The sequence below is a fragment of the Hemicordylus capensis genome, chromosome 4, assembly GCF_027244095.1.
Source record: "Hemicordylus capensis ecotype Gifberg chromosome 4, rHemCap1.1.pri, whole genome shotgun sequence".
Taxonomy (NCBI): Eukaryota; Metazoa; Chordata; class Lepidosauria; order Squamata; family Cordylidae; genus Hemicordylus; species Hemicordylus capensis.
The window spans coordinates 33,535,093-33,550,022 of NC_069660.1; the positions used below are offsets into that span (position 1 = coordinate 33,535,093).

Here is a 14,930-nt window from a genome sequence, read left to right on the forward strand (position 1 = left end):
TAGACCCATTGCCCTGCCCCTTGCATGTCTGTCCTGCAGCTTTTAAAGGCACAGGCACCCTGCCAGCTGATTTGTGCGAACTCTCAAAAAATGGGCGGGCGGGGGCATAGAAGGGGTAAAGCCAATTTCAGAAGTGTGGGAGCCACTCGTGGGGGGGGGGGGACGCTTGCCCCCCTGGTCCTCCTACGGCGCTCCCTATGAAAAGGCTGGAGGGAGCTACTCTTGTGCCCTAGTGGAGGAGGCATGGCTCGAGCCGGGGGGTGACCTTCTTGGAAGCTCTCCTCTCCCGCCCCCCCCCCCGAGCATCCTCTTCTTCCTCCCTGCTCCCCTTGCAGTGACATGTTGAGGGGGCGCTAGGACCCCGCTGCTGCTGGCAAAGGTGCCTGGGTGGTGCTCACCCGCGGATTGCAGCCCGCGGAGGATGCCGCTGCTGCCGGGGCTGAGCAGACTGCGACAGCTCCAGGTCTCCACAAGTACCTGAAGAAAGGGAAAGGCGGGCGGACGAGGCTCGCTACTCTCCCACACGGCTGCCTCTTCTGGGCAGCGCCTCACCGTCTGACCGGACCTGCTGCTCTGCTGGCAATGGTAAAGTTTCACTCCGTCTCTCTCACGCCTTCCTTCCCTTTCTTCATTCTTTCCCCCTTCCTCTCTTTTTCGCATCCTCCTTCATTCCTTTCCCTTCCCCCGTTCCTGCTTCCCTCACTCTTCTTTACAAAGTAAACCCTTGACTTTCCCCACTCTTCTTTTCGTCCTCTTTGCCCGATTCCCTCCTCTTTTTCTTTTCTTCCTCCTTGCTGCATCCGTCCCCCCCCACTTCTCTTATCTTCCCTTCCTTTCCCCTCTCATCCCCTGGACTCTTTTTATCTTCCTCCCTTAGGAACATAGGGAGCTGCCATATACTGAGTCAGACCATTGGTCCATCTAGCTCAGTATTGTCTGCACAGACTGGCAGCGGCTTCTCCAAGGTTGCAGGCAGGAATCTCTCTCAGCCCTATCTTGGAGATGCCAGGGAGGGAACTTGAAACCTTCTGCTCTTCCCAGAGCGGCTTCATCCCCTGAGGGGAATATCTTACAGTGCTCATACTTCTTGTCTCCCATTCATATGCAACCAGGGCAGACCCTGCTTAGCTAAGGGGACAAGTCATGCTTGCTACCACAAGACCAGCTGTCCTCTCTTTTTACTCCCTTTCTTCCTTTTCCCTCACCCCCTTTCTATTCTTCTTTTCCCTCCCCTATTCTCTGAGCTCCTCTTTCAGTTTACCTACCAACCCAGAAGCACCAAAGTGAGTTAGCAAGCAGTCAAGCGCAAAGAGCTTTCTGTCGAAATGAAGAAGCAGGAGGAGGAAGAGCAAGTCCAGTTCTGGAAGCTTTTCACACTGGGCTTTTCAAGCCCTTTAACTCGCATCTCCTCTTGAATGGAAGCGGTGTGTTCACATATGGCTAGATTTATCCCCAAATCCCTGTGAGTTATCGGGGAGCAGTTCACACACAATTCAGGTTTTTCACTGCACATTAGAGTGTAGTGCGATTTATATCTGGGGTAAAAAAACCCACTATTTGCCGTGGTTTTGGGGGGACTTTGGGTTCGCAGTAAAGCCTCCCTGTAAACTTGCAGTAAAATCTGCTGTGCGTAAAAGTCTGGAGGGTTAAAGTGTGGATAAGACTGTGAGGAACTCTCAAGTTGGACTCCAGGCTGCAGCACTGCTGCGGGTTGAACAGCATGGATAGGCAAAGGAGTGTGTGCGTGTGTGTGCGCGCCACATGCATGTCGATCCCATCTCACTGAAATTCCAGAAGAGCGTTCAGAAAAGCTCATGTAATTGCACCAGCCGAGAAGAGTGGCTGTGGCACCTTTAAGGCTGGTGCACTTCTTGGAGCATAAGCTTCCACAGGCAAAGAAAAGTCTTGCCTACATAAGAAGAGTCCTGCTGGATTCCATCTAGGTCCGCATCATCAGGTGCCTGCCTGATACTGACCAGCCAGATGGCTCAAGGCATGAATGCAATAAAGCTCTGCCCAGCAACTGGTGTTCAGTGGCATGTTTTCTCTGAAGATGTCCTATAGCTACAGGGCTAAGAGCTGTTGGTAGACTAATCTTCCTCAAGGGAGCACAGGAAGCTGCTTCCTCCTGAGAAAGACCATTGGCCCATCTAACTCACTAACTGACTGTCTGCACTAACTGGCAGCAGCTGTCCTGGGTTTCAGACACCTACCTGAAGATTCCAGGGATTGAATGTCGGACTTTCTGCATGCCAAGCAGGTGCTCTAAGTCTGCCCTCCGGCTCCTCTTCTGTTAATTTGTCCAATCCCCACTTAATATAATCTTTGAGTGGCCATCACCACATTTTGTGCATCTGAGGAAGGAGATGGGCTCTTGCCTGCAAAAGCTCACCCACAAGGAATTTAATGAACTGGAAGTGCAGCCAGTGACACTCTTGCCCCTGGGCCCAAGTCCGGGGCCACCAAATCCTCTTTAGTCTGTCCTGGGTGCTGTGGTCACTGCTGGCCCGCACTGTGATTATGACCTGTGCCAGGTGCTTTAGAGACAGAAGGGGGAGTGGGGAAAGAAATATTGTTAAGTTGCGCATTGAAATGTTTCTGCTAAGGCATATTTGCCTAAATATAAAGGTAAAGTGTGCCATCAAGTCAATTTCGACTTCTGGTGCCCACAGAGCCCTGTGGTTGTCTGTGGTGGAGTACATGAGGGGTTTACCATTGCCTCCTCCCACACAGTAAGAGATGATGCTTTTCAGCATCTTCCTATATCGCTGCTGCCTGATATAGTACTAGCGGGGATTTGAACTGGCAACCTTCTGCTTGTTAGTCAAGCATTTCACTGCTGTGCCACTTAAGATGACTTTTGCATAAATATACCTGTTTTATATTCTTACATTTTTATGAGTCCAGTTGCTGTTCATGCCCTCAAGAAACCACATGTTAAAAATACTGTGTTTGTCATGGTGTGTGTGTGTGTGTGTGTGTGTGTGTGTGTGTGTGTAAGGGGATGATGCTTAATTTGCAGGATTGGGGGTGGGATCTTCAGCGGGAGAAGGAGGGGCTCCAAAGGCCTTAAGGTCCAAGCTCCAAAATTACCTAAGTGCACCTCTGAGAGCCACACAATTCTTTGCTCTTTTCAATAGTGCTGAGAAAGATTTCAAGGGTTGCAGGAAGGGGAGGCTGAATAAGGACCAGCTCAGAGAGGTAATTAAAAAAAAAAAAAAGAGGATAGAGATTTTGGATAGAACACTGCTAGTTGTAGGGGCAGGGCAGTTTCTTATCAGAACAGAGCAATGGGAGCTGTGCTGACTGTCATTCCACAAGAGAAGCTGAGCTAGCCTCAGAAGAAGCCGGTTTCCAAATAAAATAGATTCTGGAGCTCAAGCATTAAAGGCACACGCTCTGGTCTGGAGCCTTTTCCCTAATGCTAGCTGTGGGTGGGCCAACTGCAATTGCACTACTGTACTTTGTGTAGTAAGCAAGTGTGTTCTGTACATGTCCAGAGGCACTCCTCCTGAATCATATTACAGTTTAAAGCAGTTTACGGGCGTGGGGGGGGTGAGGAATAAGACGGCTCTTTGTTGCAAAAGGTCTCACAATCTAAAAAGAAACACAAGGTAGACACCAGCAAGGGCCACTGCAAAAATGCTGTGTTGGCACTGGATAGGTGCAGTTGTTCTTCTGTTATAAACAATAAGAGTTGTCACTTTAAAAAGTGCCTCTTTGCCCAGTTAGCAGGGGCAACTGAGAATTCCCACATTTCAGATCATGCTCTTAATGGTTAGCCTACACCAGGTCTGGTCTAACTATCAACTCACTTCTTCCTCTTTCTTTTGTCCCAGGATACTTGTTGACATCCCTCTTGGCTTGGGTGGCCCAGCCAGGCTCTCTCACCTCCAGGGACAAGGAAGGGGGTTCTGGGATCCAGCCATGGAGAACCAGACTTGGGACTTCTTTGGGACCCCAGTGGGCAATGCCACAGCTAACCAGACTCTTCTGAACAAGATGCCCCAGTTGCCCCTGGAGGTGCAGGTGGTAACCATCATCCTGGTGCTGTTGATCTGCGGGGTGGGCATTGCAGGCAACGTCATGGTGGTTCTGGTGGTCCTTCGCACCAAGCACATGGTGACTCCCACCAATTGCTACCTGGTGAGCCTAGCTGTGGCTGACCTGATTGTGCTGCTCGCGGCAGGGCTGCCCAACATCTCTGAGGTGGTGGCCTCTTGGGTGTACGGCTACGCTGGCTGCCTGTGCATCACCTACCTGCAGTATCTGGGCATCAACATCTCAGCCTGCTCCATCACGGCCTTCACAGTGGAGCGCTACATCGCCATCTGCCACTCCATCAAGGCACAGCTGCTCTGCACCGTGGCCCGGGCCAAGCGCATCATCGCCTGCGTGTGGCTCTTCACCTCGCTCTACTGCGTCATGTGGTTCTTCCTGGTGGACACCTCGCAGGACATCTTTGCCGATGGCACGCAAGTCAACTGCGGCTACCGCGTCTCCAGGAACCTCTACATGCCCATCTACTTTTTGGATTTCACCATCTTCTATGTCATCCCCCTGGGCTTGGCCACAGTCCTCTACGGCCTCATTGCCCGCATCCTCTTCATGAACCCGCTGCCTTCCACGCCACAGCACGCAAGCAGGCTGAGCAAACATGGGAGCTCCATCAGCACCTCCAGCTCCATGAAGCTCTCCTGCCGGGGGAACAAGGGGGCCCTGAGCTCCAGGAAACAGGTTCCTTTTTTCTGCTTTTTTTGTGGGGGGGGGGGGCGGAGGGAGGGAGGCTGAAGATGCATTTGAAAGGGCGTGGAATGGGTTCAGTAGCAACTTTGGGATTTAGGGTGGTTTGTATTGATGTGGGAACATCTAGGAACATAAGAAGCTGCCTTATACCCAGTCAGACTACATTGACTGGAACCCAGTTCCCCAAGGTTTCAGGCAGGAGTCTCTCCCTGCCCTGCTTGGAGAAGCTGGGGAGTGAACCGGGGACCTTCTGCATGCAAGCAGATGCTCTACCACAGAGAGCTATGGCCCCATCCCCTAAGAGGAATATCTTGCAGCAGACACTGCTGACATGTAGTCACCCATCCAAATGCAATCCAGGGCAGATCCTGCTTAGCACAGGGGACAATTCATGCTTGCCACCACAAGAAGAGTTCCAAACCTTGGATCCCCAGATGTGTTGGACTACAACTCTCATCACCCTCCGTCACAATGGCCAAAGGGATGATGGTATCTGTAGTCTAATAACATCCAAGTATCCGTGATAGTCTGGGCCAGACTATCCAAATGGTTCCCTTATCCCACCCCTGTGATATTAATGCCGGTGCTGTCCAGCTCCCATTAGGCAGGATGAAGCAGTCCACTTCAGGCAACAAATAATTGACAATTTGCTGCTCATTAATGGAAGCTCAAAGTGTTCTGCTGGAGGTGAGCAGCCATGATAGGGCTGGCCCTGGTAGGTGGGAGGAGGAGAGAAATTGCTAAGCCATTTTCAGCACAACAGTTTTGGCAGCAGCCAGACGGATGTCACAGGAAAACTCACAACATGGGCATGGCATCAACATCTGTGCGGTTGTTTCCAGCATATCAAGGGACACATGCTGTCTCTGCACATGGATGCTGCACACTTGGAGATCATGGACCCTGGAAAACCCAGGACCTGAAAAATCATGGACCTGTAATTCCTGAGAGACATATGATGAACATATAAAACTGCCTTGTAGCTCAGTGTTATAGCTCCATCTAGCGCAGTACACTGCCTGGCAGGAACTTTCCAGGGTTTTTCCCAGATCTACCTGGAGATGCCAGGGATTGAACCTGGAGCCTCCTGCATGCAAAGTGTGTGGTCTTCCACTGAGCTATGGCCCTATGGGCCCCATGTCTTCATAGAATCCATTGACTTGGGCTTTTGGTGTTCTCTGTCCCATTCAAAAGCAATGTCAAAGTACCAAGAGGGAATGCAAAGAGGGAACCTCACTCCTGGGAAACCTTCACTCCCACTTTCTCAAGAATATTTAACTGGTTTCCTTTTGGCACTTAGCTTCTTAAAGAGAACAATGATTGGAACCAGGACTCAGTCCCGGAGTCCATTTTGGAAGTCAGGTTTCAGCTCTGTGGGAAAACAGGACACTGAACTGCATTTGCCATTTTGTCGCCCACCCCCTCCCCCAGTTTGGAGAGATCCTTTTGGAGCTCCTCATGATCTGTTTTGGATTTCACTACCCAAAAGAGTTTGGTATCATCTGCAAATCTGGCCACCTCACTGCTTACCCCTACTTCTAGATCATTTATGAATACATTAAAAAGCACCAGTCCCACTACAGATCCCTGGGGGCCCCCACTTCTTCCCTCCATTGTGAAAACTCTCAATTTATACCTACTCTCTGTTTCCTGTCCTTCAACCAGTTACCAATCCACACACCATCATGTCATCTTGACCATGACATGGGACTGCTGTGATCAGAGCTCCTGCAATCCATGGCTGACATCTTGCACAGCATTCAGTGCACCCCAATCACTGCTGCGTCTTCCTAATAGCTGTTGTGAACATGCACACTTGTGCAAATGCTGAAATTGCATTGAGCTATCTGAATGCACTGCCATTATTTCAAATTTCTATGTGATCACACAACTCCCTCATAGAATGTCAGTGTTTGTGCAAGTATGTGCTTTCACAACAGCCATTAGGAAGACACAACAGCGCCAGAGGTGCACTGACCATGTGTTGGAGGCTCTGCTGTGTGTCAGCCATTTTCTTTTTCAAATACAGCTGAGGTTCCTGAAATTTAGACCACAACTACTGTGTGTGTGTAGTGGAGGGAGTCTAACCCTTTCCATCCTGCTGCAAACCAGATCCAAATGGCTTGCCTTGAATCTCCTGATAGCAACAGCACACTAAATGGTGTCTACGTGTTTTTCTCTCCACTACTAATAGCAGCTTAGTGAGGAGCATTTACTGTAAGTTAAGGAATCAGCATGGGGGCAAAGGGGTTTACCCCTCCCCTCATGCTGTAGCCCTGATCCAAATCCTGCCCCTGCAGCTGCTTTTGAAAAGGGGAAGGAGAAAAAAAACAGAGCGAGTTGGTATGGATCTCACATTTCATATACACAAATGGTATATAAAATATTACTATATCGTGTTTGGCCCAAAGGCCATCTAATGAGCATAGGTGAGGTTTTAACTGTGAAGTTTCTGATTCATAACTCAGCTGCTGTGCTAAACTAGCAAAGCCTTTATCATTTTAAAGCACTTTAAAAAAATGAAATAGCTGTAGGGAAAAAGAAAGGATATGCTACAGGGAAACCAATATTGGAACTTTTAAAGGCACTTGGAAAACAGGGAGGGGTGGTGGTGGAGTGCCTTTTAAAGGCATGCAAGCAGGCACTTTTCAGGAGGAAGTATCACCTGGAAAAGATTTGAACTATTCAGAGAAGGCACTGAATGAACGCAGGTGCACTGTTTTCTTTTGTTTTGTAATTTTCTTCCTGGTTCAATTGAATACCATTCTATGGCATGAAAATAAAATTGAATAGGCACGTGTTGGGGGTGCTTTAGAAGCAGAGCATCCTCGTTGGGTCAGGAATTCCAGCTAGATGATCCAATGGTTGATGGAATCTTCCCCATCCCCACCTGCTGTATGCTAAGCAGAAGGAAAAGCTGCAAAGGCTGGATTCTTCATGAGCGTCTTGCTTTCTCTGAAAGGGACATTCATTTTCTACAGCTCATGATCAAAGCAGAAGAGTGTCATCTCCCCACAAAGGGTGAAGAGTGTGAGAGCAAAGGCAGTTATTGTTGCTATCATAATTGCTAATTATTTGCCTGATTAGGAGAGTGTTGGATTGCACAATGCCTAACCAGAACAACTCTCTCCAAACTGAGCTCAGGTTTAATTAACTCCTCCAATTTAAGATCTTTGCTTAACTGTGAGGCAGTGGCGGTGGCTGGGGGGATCAGAGGAATAGCAGGAGCAGGCTATAATAAGTTACCTGTTATGTTCAAAAAGTATTTCCACACAGTCAGTTAATTGTGAAGTAATTTTGTTTGACATACTGTCTTCATGCCTTTCCCTCAAGACTATGCTTCTGTTTTCACATTGTCTAACCAACCAGCAGGGCAACTTATTTGTTTTAGGAAAGTGTGGTGAGGACATAAAAACTGCCTTGCTCATTCAGGCAAAGGTCCTCCTATTATGAGACCTGCCTTCAAGAATGGCCAGTCAGCTTCCCCTGGAAGCGCAGAGTCAAGGGAGTACTAGAAAATGCCATTTCCCACTGTCTGTCCCCAGCATCTGCTTCTCAGAGGTATACTGCCTCTGGACATGGAGGTTTTATTTATCACAACTAATGGCTGATGACAGATTTAAATCATCATCATCATCTAATATAATAAAATAAATTGTTCATTATTTATTAATTATTATTTATTTATTTGATTTGTATTCCAAAATACAAATTTGGAATACCCTTCCAAAATGGCTCAGGGCAGTTTACATTATTCATTCATTCATTCATTCATTCTAAATAGACACATTTATGGAGCATCAGTCTGTCTTAATAGCCAGTAAAAATGATTGTGAGTAACTTCAGGGCTGACAGAAGAATACATTTCTTCACACAGCTCCTGACTTGTGGAATACACTGCCACAAGATGTGGTGATGGCCGCAGCCTAAGTTATCAGGATCCAAATGGTAAAAATTTCAAATTTCAGTTTTGACTGAAATTCTAACAAATAATATAATTATGTGAGCTCAAACCACAAGGTAGAATTTCCTGATGTTGAACACCCAGAACTTTGTAAAACCTTCAAGTAAGATAAAGTCACACTGCCCACTGCCTGAAAAAAACAACAGTTAAATGAAATTAGTGGATTCAGTAACAGCGACAGTGTGATCCTACCTTTTGATTATTCAGCAGTGAATGAGGACACAAGAAGAAGCAGGTAATTTGTGTTCACTTTAAATCTATTCTTCATTTTCCCCTTATAAACACACACCCACACACACAACAGTGATCATTAAAAATAACAAATGCTTTAACAACCATGTCCAAAACCAGCGATTCTCTTCCCAGAAAATTTCCCCAAAACCTCACAGTTCTTCTCCTTGATTTAATTTCCTTCAGGATGGTGTTATCAGCAAAACAGTGGCAGGCCTTAAGCTAATCTGACTGAAGTAGTAGGCCTTAACCCTCTGAATTGCACCTTTTAACCATATATAGTGACTCATACTCTGCTTTATAAGCCCCCTAGAGAACAAAAGCCCCAGTTCTTGAAACCCCAACTCTTTAAGGGAAACCTATAGGAGCCCTTATATTTGTCTTGTTCTCCTTCCTTCACTCAGGCGTTGAGCCAACAGCCCTCCTCTCACCTTTCCAGGGTCTGTTCTCTGGCTACAGTTGCTGCTATAAGCCAGGGGCATAACTATAATAGGGCAAAGGGAGACAGTTGTCTGGGGGCCCACTGCCTGGGGGGGTGAGTCACATGACTGACTCCCCCAGCCGCGCACCCACCCAGGCTTCCTTCAGTTGTATTCATCTTCCGAAACGTCTGTGAGTGTTAAGACCCGGAGCTACCAGAATAGCATGTCTTTCTCTGGTACCATTAAATGACTTGCATCCTCCACAATTTATAAAATCTTAAAAAAAATAATTTAGGATGATTTCTATTGTGGCGTGTGCGCACACACACGCACACACAATTTACTATGGTTTTTCTTACCACTATTCAGCCTCATTTAAGATTTCTTTACTTCATGAGCTGAGCTTCAGTGAGGTGGGGGGGGGCGCATTTAAAATCTTGTCTCTGGGCCCACTACAACTTTGCTACGCCCCTGCTATGAGCTCTTCTGGCCATGGCTCTTCTTCTTCTAATAAAGCTGTGGTATGTTTTAATGATACTTATTAGTGTCTGTCTCTTTTCCTTCTGTCTAGAAAGTATTCTATTTTAAAAGTTGTGCATAAGTGATGTAGCTTCTGAGCATAGACGGAGTAGATTTCTTCTCTTTAAGCCTCAGGCCTCCACTTAATGGTTAATGGCTGATAGGATAATGGCTTACGCAAAGTAGTCTCATTGGAATTAAAAGGACACTAGGCACTCTTTAATGTGTTATTTTAATTTCAGTAGGATTACTTTGAGTAATGTTCCTCCTTATGTCAGTTGCTTTCTCTTCCTTGCTGTATTCTCTATAAAGTAGGACAGGATGGATTATTGACATTTTTGTTTTAAACAGTGGGATGCTTTGGCTGATGTCAGATCCTTTGAGAACAATCTGTGTGCTGCATGCAGTGTTCCCTCTAAGGCATGCGCATGTGTGCACGCTCACAAGTTTTTTTTTAATGTCCGCTTAGTTAATTTTAGATCCTGCTCAGGTTGAATCAGGAAGGCCCCATTCTGAATGCACATGTGCACATACATCTTGATTAGAGCTGAGTATAGCCTATAGCTGTAATAAAATTGATTGATTGATTAGGGGTGTGCATTTTGGATTTTCAGTGTTTTGATTCAGACCCGAATGGAAACGCCTCCATTTTGGTTTGGCTCCGAATCAGACCCATCCAAATCACCCCGTATTCGATTGGGATCTGAATTAATCTGAATCCGAATCGATTTGGATTTAAAAACCAGGTACCAGGGCCAAAAGAGTGGGCTGGGTGGTAGTGCCTAATGGGTAGAGGCTACCACCCAAATTTCAGAAGAATTGGGCAAAGGGCTGATTTTTGGTGATTTTTTTTTTGAAGTTCATGCATCTTTAAGGTTTTCCCCTTCACATCAGGGGGCGGGGTTTAAAGGGGTGGACCAGGGCGGAGTGTGGTTGGTGGTTGTGCCTAGTGGGGGCAAGGAAGCTACCAGAATTATTTGAAAGGAATTGGGCAAAGGGCTGATTTTTAAGTGATTTTTAGTTTACATGACTTTAAGGTTTTTCTCCATAAGGAATAATGGAGGTTTCAGCAGCCCCATAACTCCTCTTGGGGGGTGCCGGGCTGGCCCAGAGCAAGTGGTGGTGCAGTACTCAGAGGGTGCCAACCACCCCCATGGGTTTCTAACCCATGGGGTACAGGGTTTTGTTGTTTCTAATGTGTTCTGAGTGTAGATTCTCTGGTAGCAAATGAGAGTGGACTCATGGTTTGTCATTGAAAATCTCATATGCTACCAGAGAATCTACACTCAGAACACCCCAGACACAACAAAACCCTGTACCCAGAAACGTTCCTGTGCCTGCACATGTAGCAGCAGCCTGCCTCTGTGATGGATGGTGTGCCACTTCTGCCTTCTGGCCCTCAGGACCGGGCAAGCAGGTGCTCCTGCAAAAGGGAGGGATCCACCACAAATGTTGTTTGCTGCTGAGACAGAGACTACAACTCCCATTGTCCCTAGTCTCGATAGTGGCCAGCCATCGCAACAGTGGGAAATGGGAATTGTAGTCTCTCTCAGCAACATCTGGGAGAACCCCTCCCTGATGCAGGGAGCACTCACTTGCCCTAGCCTTGAGTGCCAGCACAGCAGCAGTGCACCATCTCGGGCTGGCAGTGCAGTGGTGCCTGTGTGCATGTCTGGATGTGTCAGCAGCACTAAGGGGCAGGGCGGGCAGGAGGGAGTGTGACACATCTTGGCCGGGATGAGCTGCTGTGGTGTGGGAGGCATTGCATAGGGGGGTGACGGGAGACGTCCTCCATGGGCAGCTCAGGGTAGCCCAGCAGGGGGAGGTTCGCCTTCAAGAAGACAAGCTGCTCGACCAACTCAGCATCCAGACGTGAGCGCAGAGGAGTCACCACATCCCTGGCCATGGAGAGCAACCTCGCTCAAGACACTGGTTGGCAGGCATGAGAGGAACCAGACCGCGACGGTTGCCAAGTCCGGCCGGACTTGGTGACACGCTGCCCAAAAGTGGAATGGCGCCATCTCCTCCTCCTCCAACTCCTCCTACAGGTACAGCAGAACAATCTGCTCAGCACGGCTGCAGTGAGGAACAGGCTGCTCCCGTCTCCCTGGCAAGATACCAGTGAAGCCCTTTGTGAACTACACAGTGGTGGAACGCAGAGGTCGCACTGACTGCTCCGCTGGTGCCACTGTCAGAGAAACCGTGCTGCTGGACTGGGTAGAAGTGGTGGTGGCAGTGCTGCTGGGGGTGGAATGCGCACTGTTAGGCTGCGACCCATCCCCCTCCTCACTTACACCTAGCCTCCTATTCACACCTGATGTGTTCGACCAGGAGGTCCCTCCACTTGGACAGCTGGCCAGGAGGCACAGCGCTGCCCTTCAACTTTGGGTCGCAGATGCATGCCAGGACATGCCATGCAGATGCACCCAAGGGTTTCTTGAGCCACTCCACTACCCCAGTCCTCAACCAATCTGCCAGGGCAATTGTGTCCCTAGCGGTCAGAGTGGTCAGGAGATCACCCATGGCCTTCTCGAGGAGAAGAGCCACGGGCAAAGCCTGGCTCAACATGGTTGCCTCAGTACACAAGCTGTTTGTGGCAGAATAGAATGGCTCGAGTACCGAGACTAGCTCGGAAATGAGCTGACAGTCTGCATGGACCAGTGTGCACACATCCAAGCTACCATGCCTTGCCAGGCTGTGGAGGGCTCCCTCTTGCTTGTGCATGCGCTGGAGCAAGAGAAAGTGTACTTCCACTGGGTAGGAACATCCTGGGGTATCAGGTGTTCAGGCAGGCCCTGCTCAATCTGCCTGGCTTTGAGCAGGTGCCTTGCCTTTTCATTCCAGCGGAAGTGGCCAGCAATCTTGTGGCACTGCTCCACAAGAGTGGCCATGGAAGCAGCAGGATCTGGGGCCTGACCTAAACCACCTGCCCTACCCTGCACACGCACCTTGGACTTCGACGCCTCCTTGAGCCCAAGAGCATCCTGCACCACCAGGTTCAAGACGTACGCAACGCAAGCGATGTGCACAGTGTAAACCTACTTAGCTGCCTTACAGATGTTGGCTGCGTTGTTAGTCACCATGAAGGCTTGGCTCCCCAGCCAGCCAATTCTCCACCTGCCGGTCCATGTCGGCCACCAACTCATCCGACCTGTGGACTGTGTCCATCGCCTCCACATGCAATACTGCCCAAGAAGGCGTGCATGCATGGGAGGAGCTGGATACAGTGCCAGCGGAGCCAGTTGTCCCCTCACACCCATGCCCCCACCAGTGGACTGTCAGGGACATGAAGGCAATGTGCAGCCCACTGCGGCTCGTCCAGAGATCCGCAGTGAAATGCACACTGGTGCTGGGCCTGGCTGCACACAACCTGACCAACACAGCCTCCCTGCATGTGCAGTACAGGGAGGGCCCAACCCTCCTACTGAAGGTGGTGTGTGAGGGGATCTTGTACTCTGGGGCAAGCAGCTGGAGCAGATGGCGAAAGCCGACATTCTCCACGATGCAGAAAGGCTGGTCGTCCAAAGCAATCATCTCACCAATGGCACGAGTTGTGAGATATGGTTTTGGGTGATCAGACCGCTTGCCCAGAGGCTGCACCCACCGTTCAGTCAGCTTTTCCTGCCTAGGATCAGGAGCCACTGGCTGCTTGCTGCCGCTACTGCTAGTTGAGCCACTTTGCCTAGAGCTACTGCCAGCAGAGAAGGTCTCCACACCTGGGTGTCGCCGACGCAAGTGCACCAACAGACCCGAGGTAGTGAAGTGCTTAGGATCCATGCCTCTACTGACAAGCACCTTGCAGTGGGTGTATGCAGCATGGCTGGGATCACCAGGGCAAAGCTCAAAGTGATTCCAGACCACACTGCTGGACTCTACTGCGACATGGGGCTGCTTGAGTGGTGGCGCTTTTGCTGGTTCCTTCTGGGGCACGCCACCACCACTGCCCTCAGAGCTGGCCTGGGAAGGCCCAGGGACAGAAGAGGCTCCCTCCTCCTGGGCCTCCTCCTTAGATGCAACCCTGGGCCCCCCACCCACACAGAGATTGGTGGGGAGGGCAGCAAGGTGGATCTGGCTGGACTGCCAGCTGCCTCCACCAGCACCACCTCCTCTGCAGCCACAGGAAGATCTTCCCTGGCAAGCAGGGATGCCCTACCCCCTAAATTCTGCCTGGCCACAGGCCCTGGCATAGGGCCAGGTAGATTCATTTTGACTCCAAAACATTTTGGGATGGCGATCAAGTGTTTTGTTTCGGCGTTGAAACACCCCAAACGGTTGTGACACTGACTTGTGACACCGACTCCAGCCCAGCACCCCAAACGGTTTCGCACATCCCTTCTCTTGATACGCTGCTCAGAACAAAATTCATTCTGGACACTGATGGAAAAAATTAGAGAGAACACTGGCTGGGTGGAGTGTTGGTGGGTTGTAGGGATGTGCATGGAACTGCGGCAGGGAGGCTCAAAGGCGGCAGGGGTCTCCCTTTAAGAGTGGGGGAGGGTGCATTTACCCCTCCCACAGCTTTCCCCCGCTGGTGTCCATGTTTCTTAATGCCCACTGGGGCAGCAGCGTACCTCCCTGCCACCCCCTTGCCCTCGTCTTCCGAATACGACTGGAAGTCGCCTGTGCGTGCCAGCATGGGCAAAGAGACGTCGCACCTGTGCCGGCACACACAGGCGCATCGGCGAGTTCCAGTCATATCCAGAAGATGAGGGCAACGAGGTGGCAGGGAGGTGCACTTCCACCCTGGTGGGCATTAACAAACCCAGATGCCTGTGGGGGGGGGAAGTGGCGGGAGGGGTAGGTGCACCCTCCCCTTCTCTTAAAGGGAGACCCCCACCACCTTTGAACTGGCAGAACTGCTGGTTCCATGTAAATCCCTAGTGGGTTGACCTCACAGGATTTTTACATTTGTCTTCCACTCACATTTTTAAAAGGAGCTTTCCATTATTCTTCCCTCCCCCAAGACCAATATCCAGGGATTATTTAACTGTTCCCTCATTATATGGAATCAGGTTCCACTGCCTTTTAATCAAGTTAACTTCCTTCTA

At 49.6% G+C, this 14,930-nt stretch overlaps 1 protein-coding gene across 2 annotated transcripts in view; it reads left to right on the forward strand.

The window, feature by feature from the left end:
* Nucleotides 1-423: 423 nt before the first annotated feature.
* The window catches only part of LOC128321948 (thyrotropin-releasing hormone receptor-like), a 60,157-nt gene continuing 45,650 nt past the window's right edge, over nt 424-14,930 (forward strand). Inside the window, exons 1-2 of one of the 2 annotated variants that reach the window (XM_053242543.1) lie at nt 424-585; nt 3,840-4,737. In XM_053242543.1, coding sequence (XP_053098518.1) covers nt 3,928-4,737 — 810 coding nt within the window. In that variant the 5' untranslated portion in view covers nt 424-585; nt 3,840-3,927. Of the gene's footprint in view, nt 586-1,349; nt 1,425-3,839; nt 4,738-14,930 lie in introns of those variants that run through there. The other variant, XM_053242544.1, reaches the window with a different exon arrangement.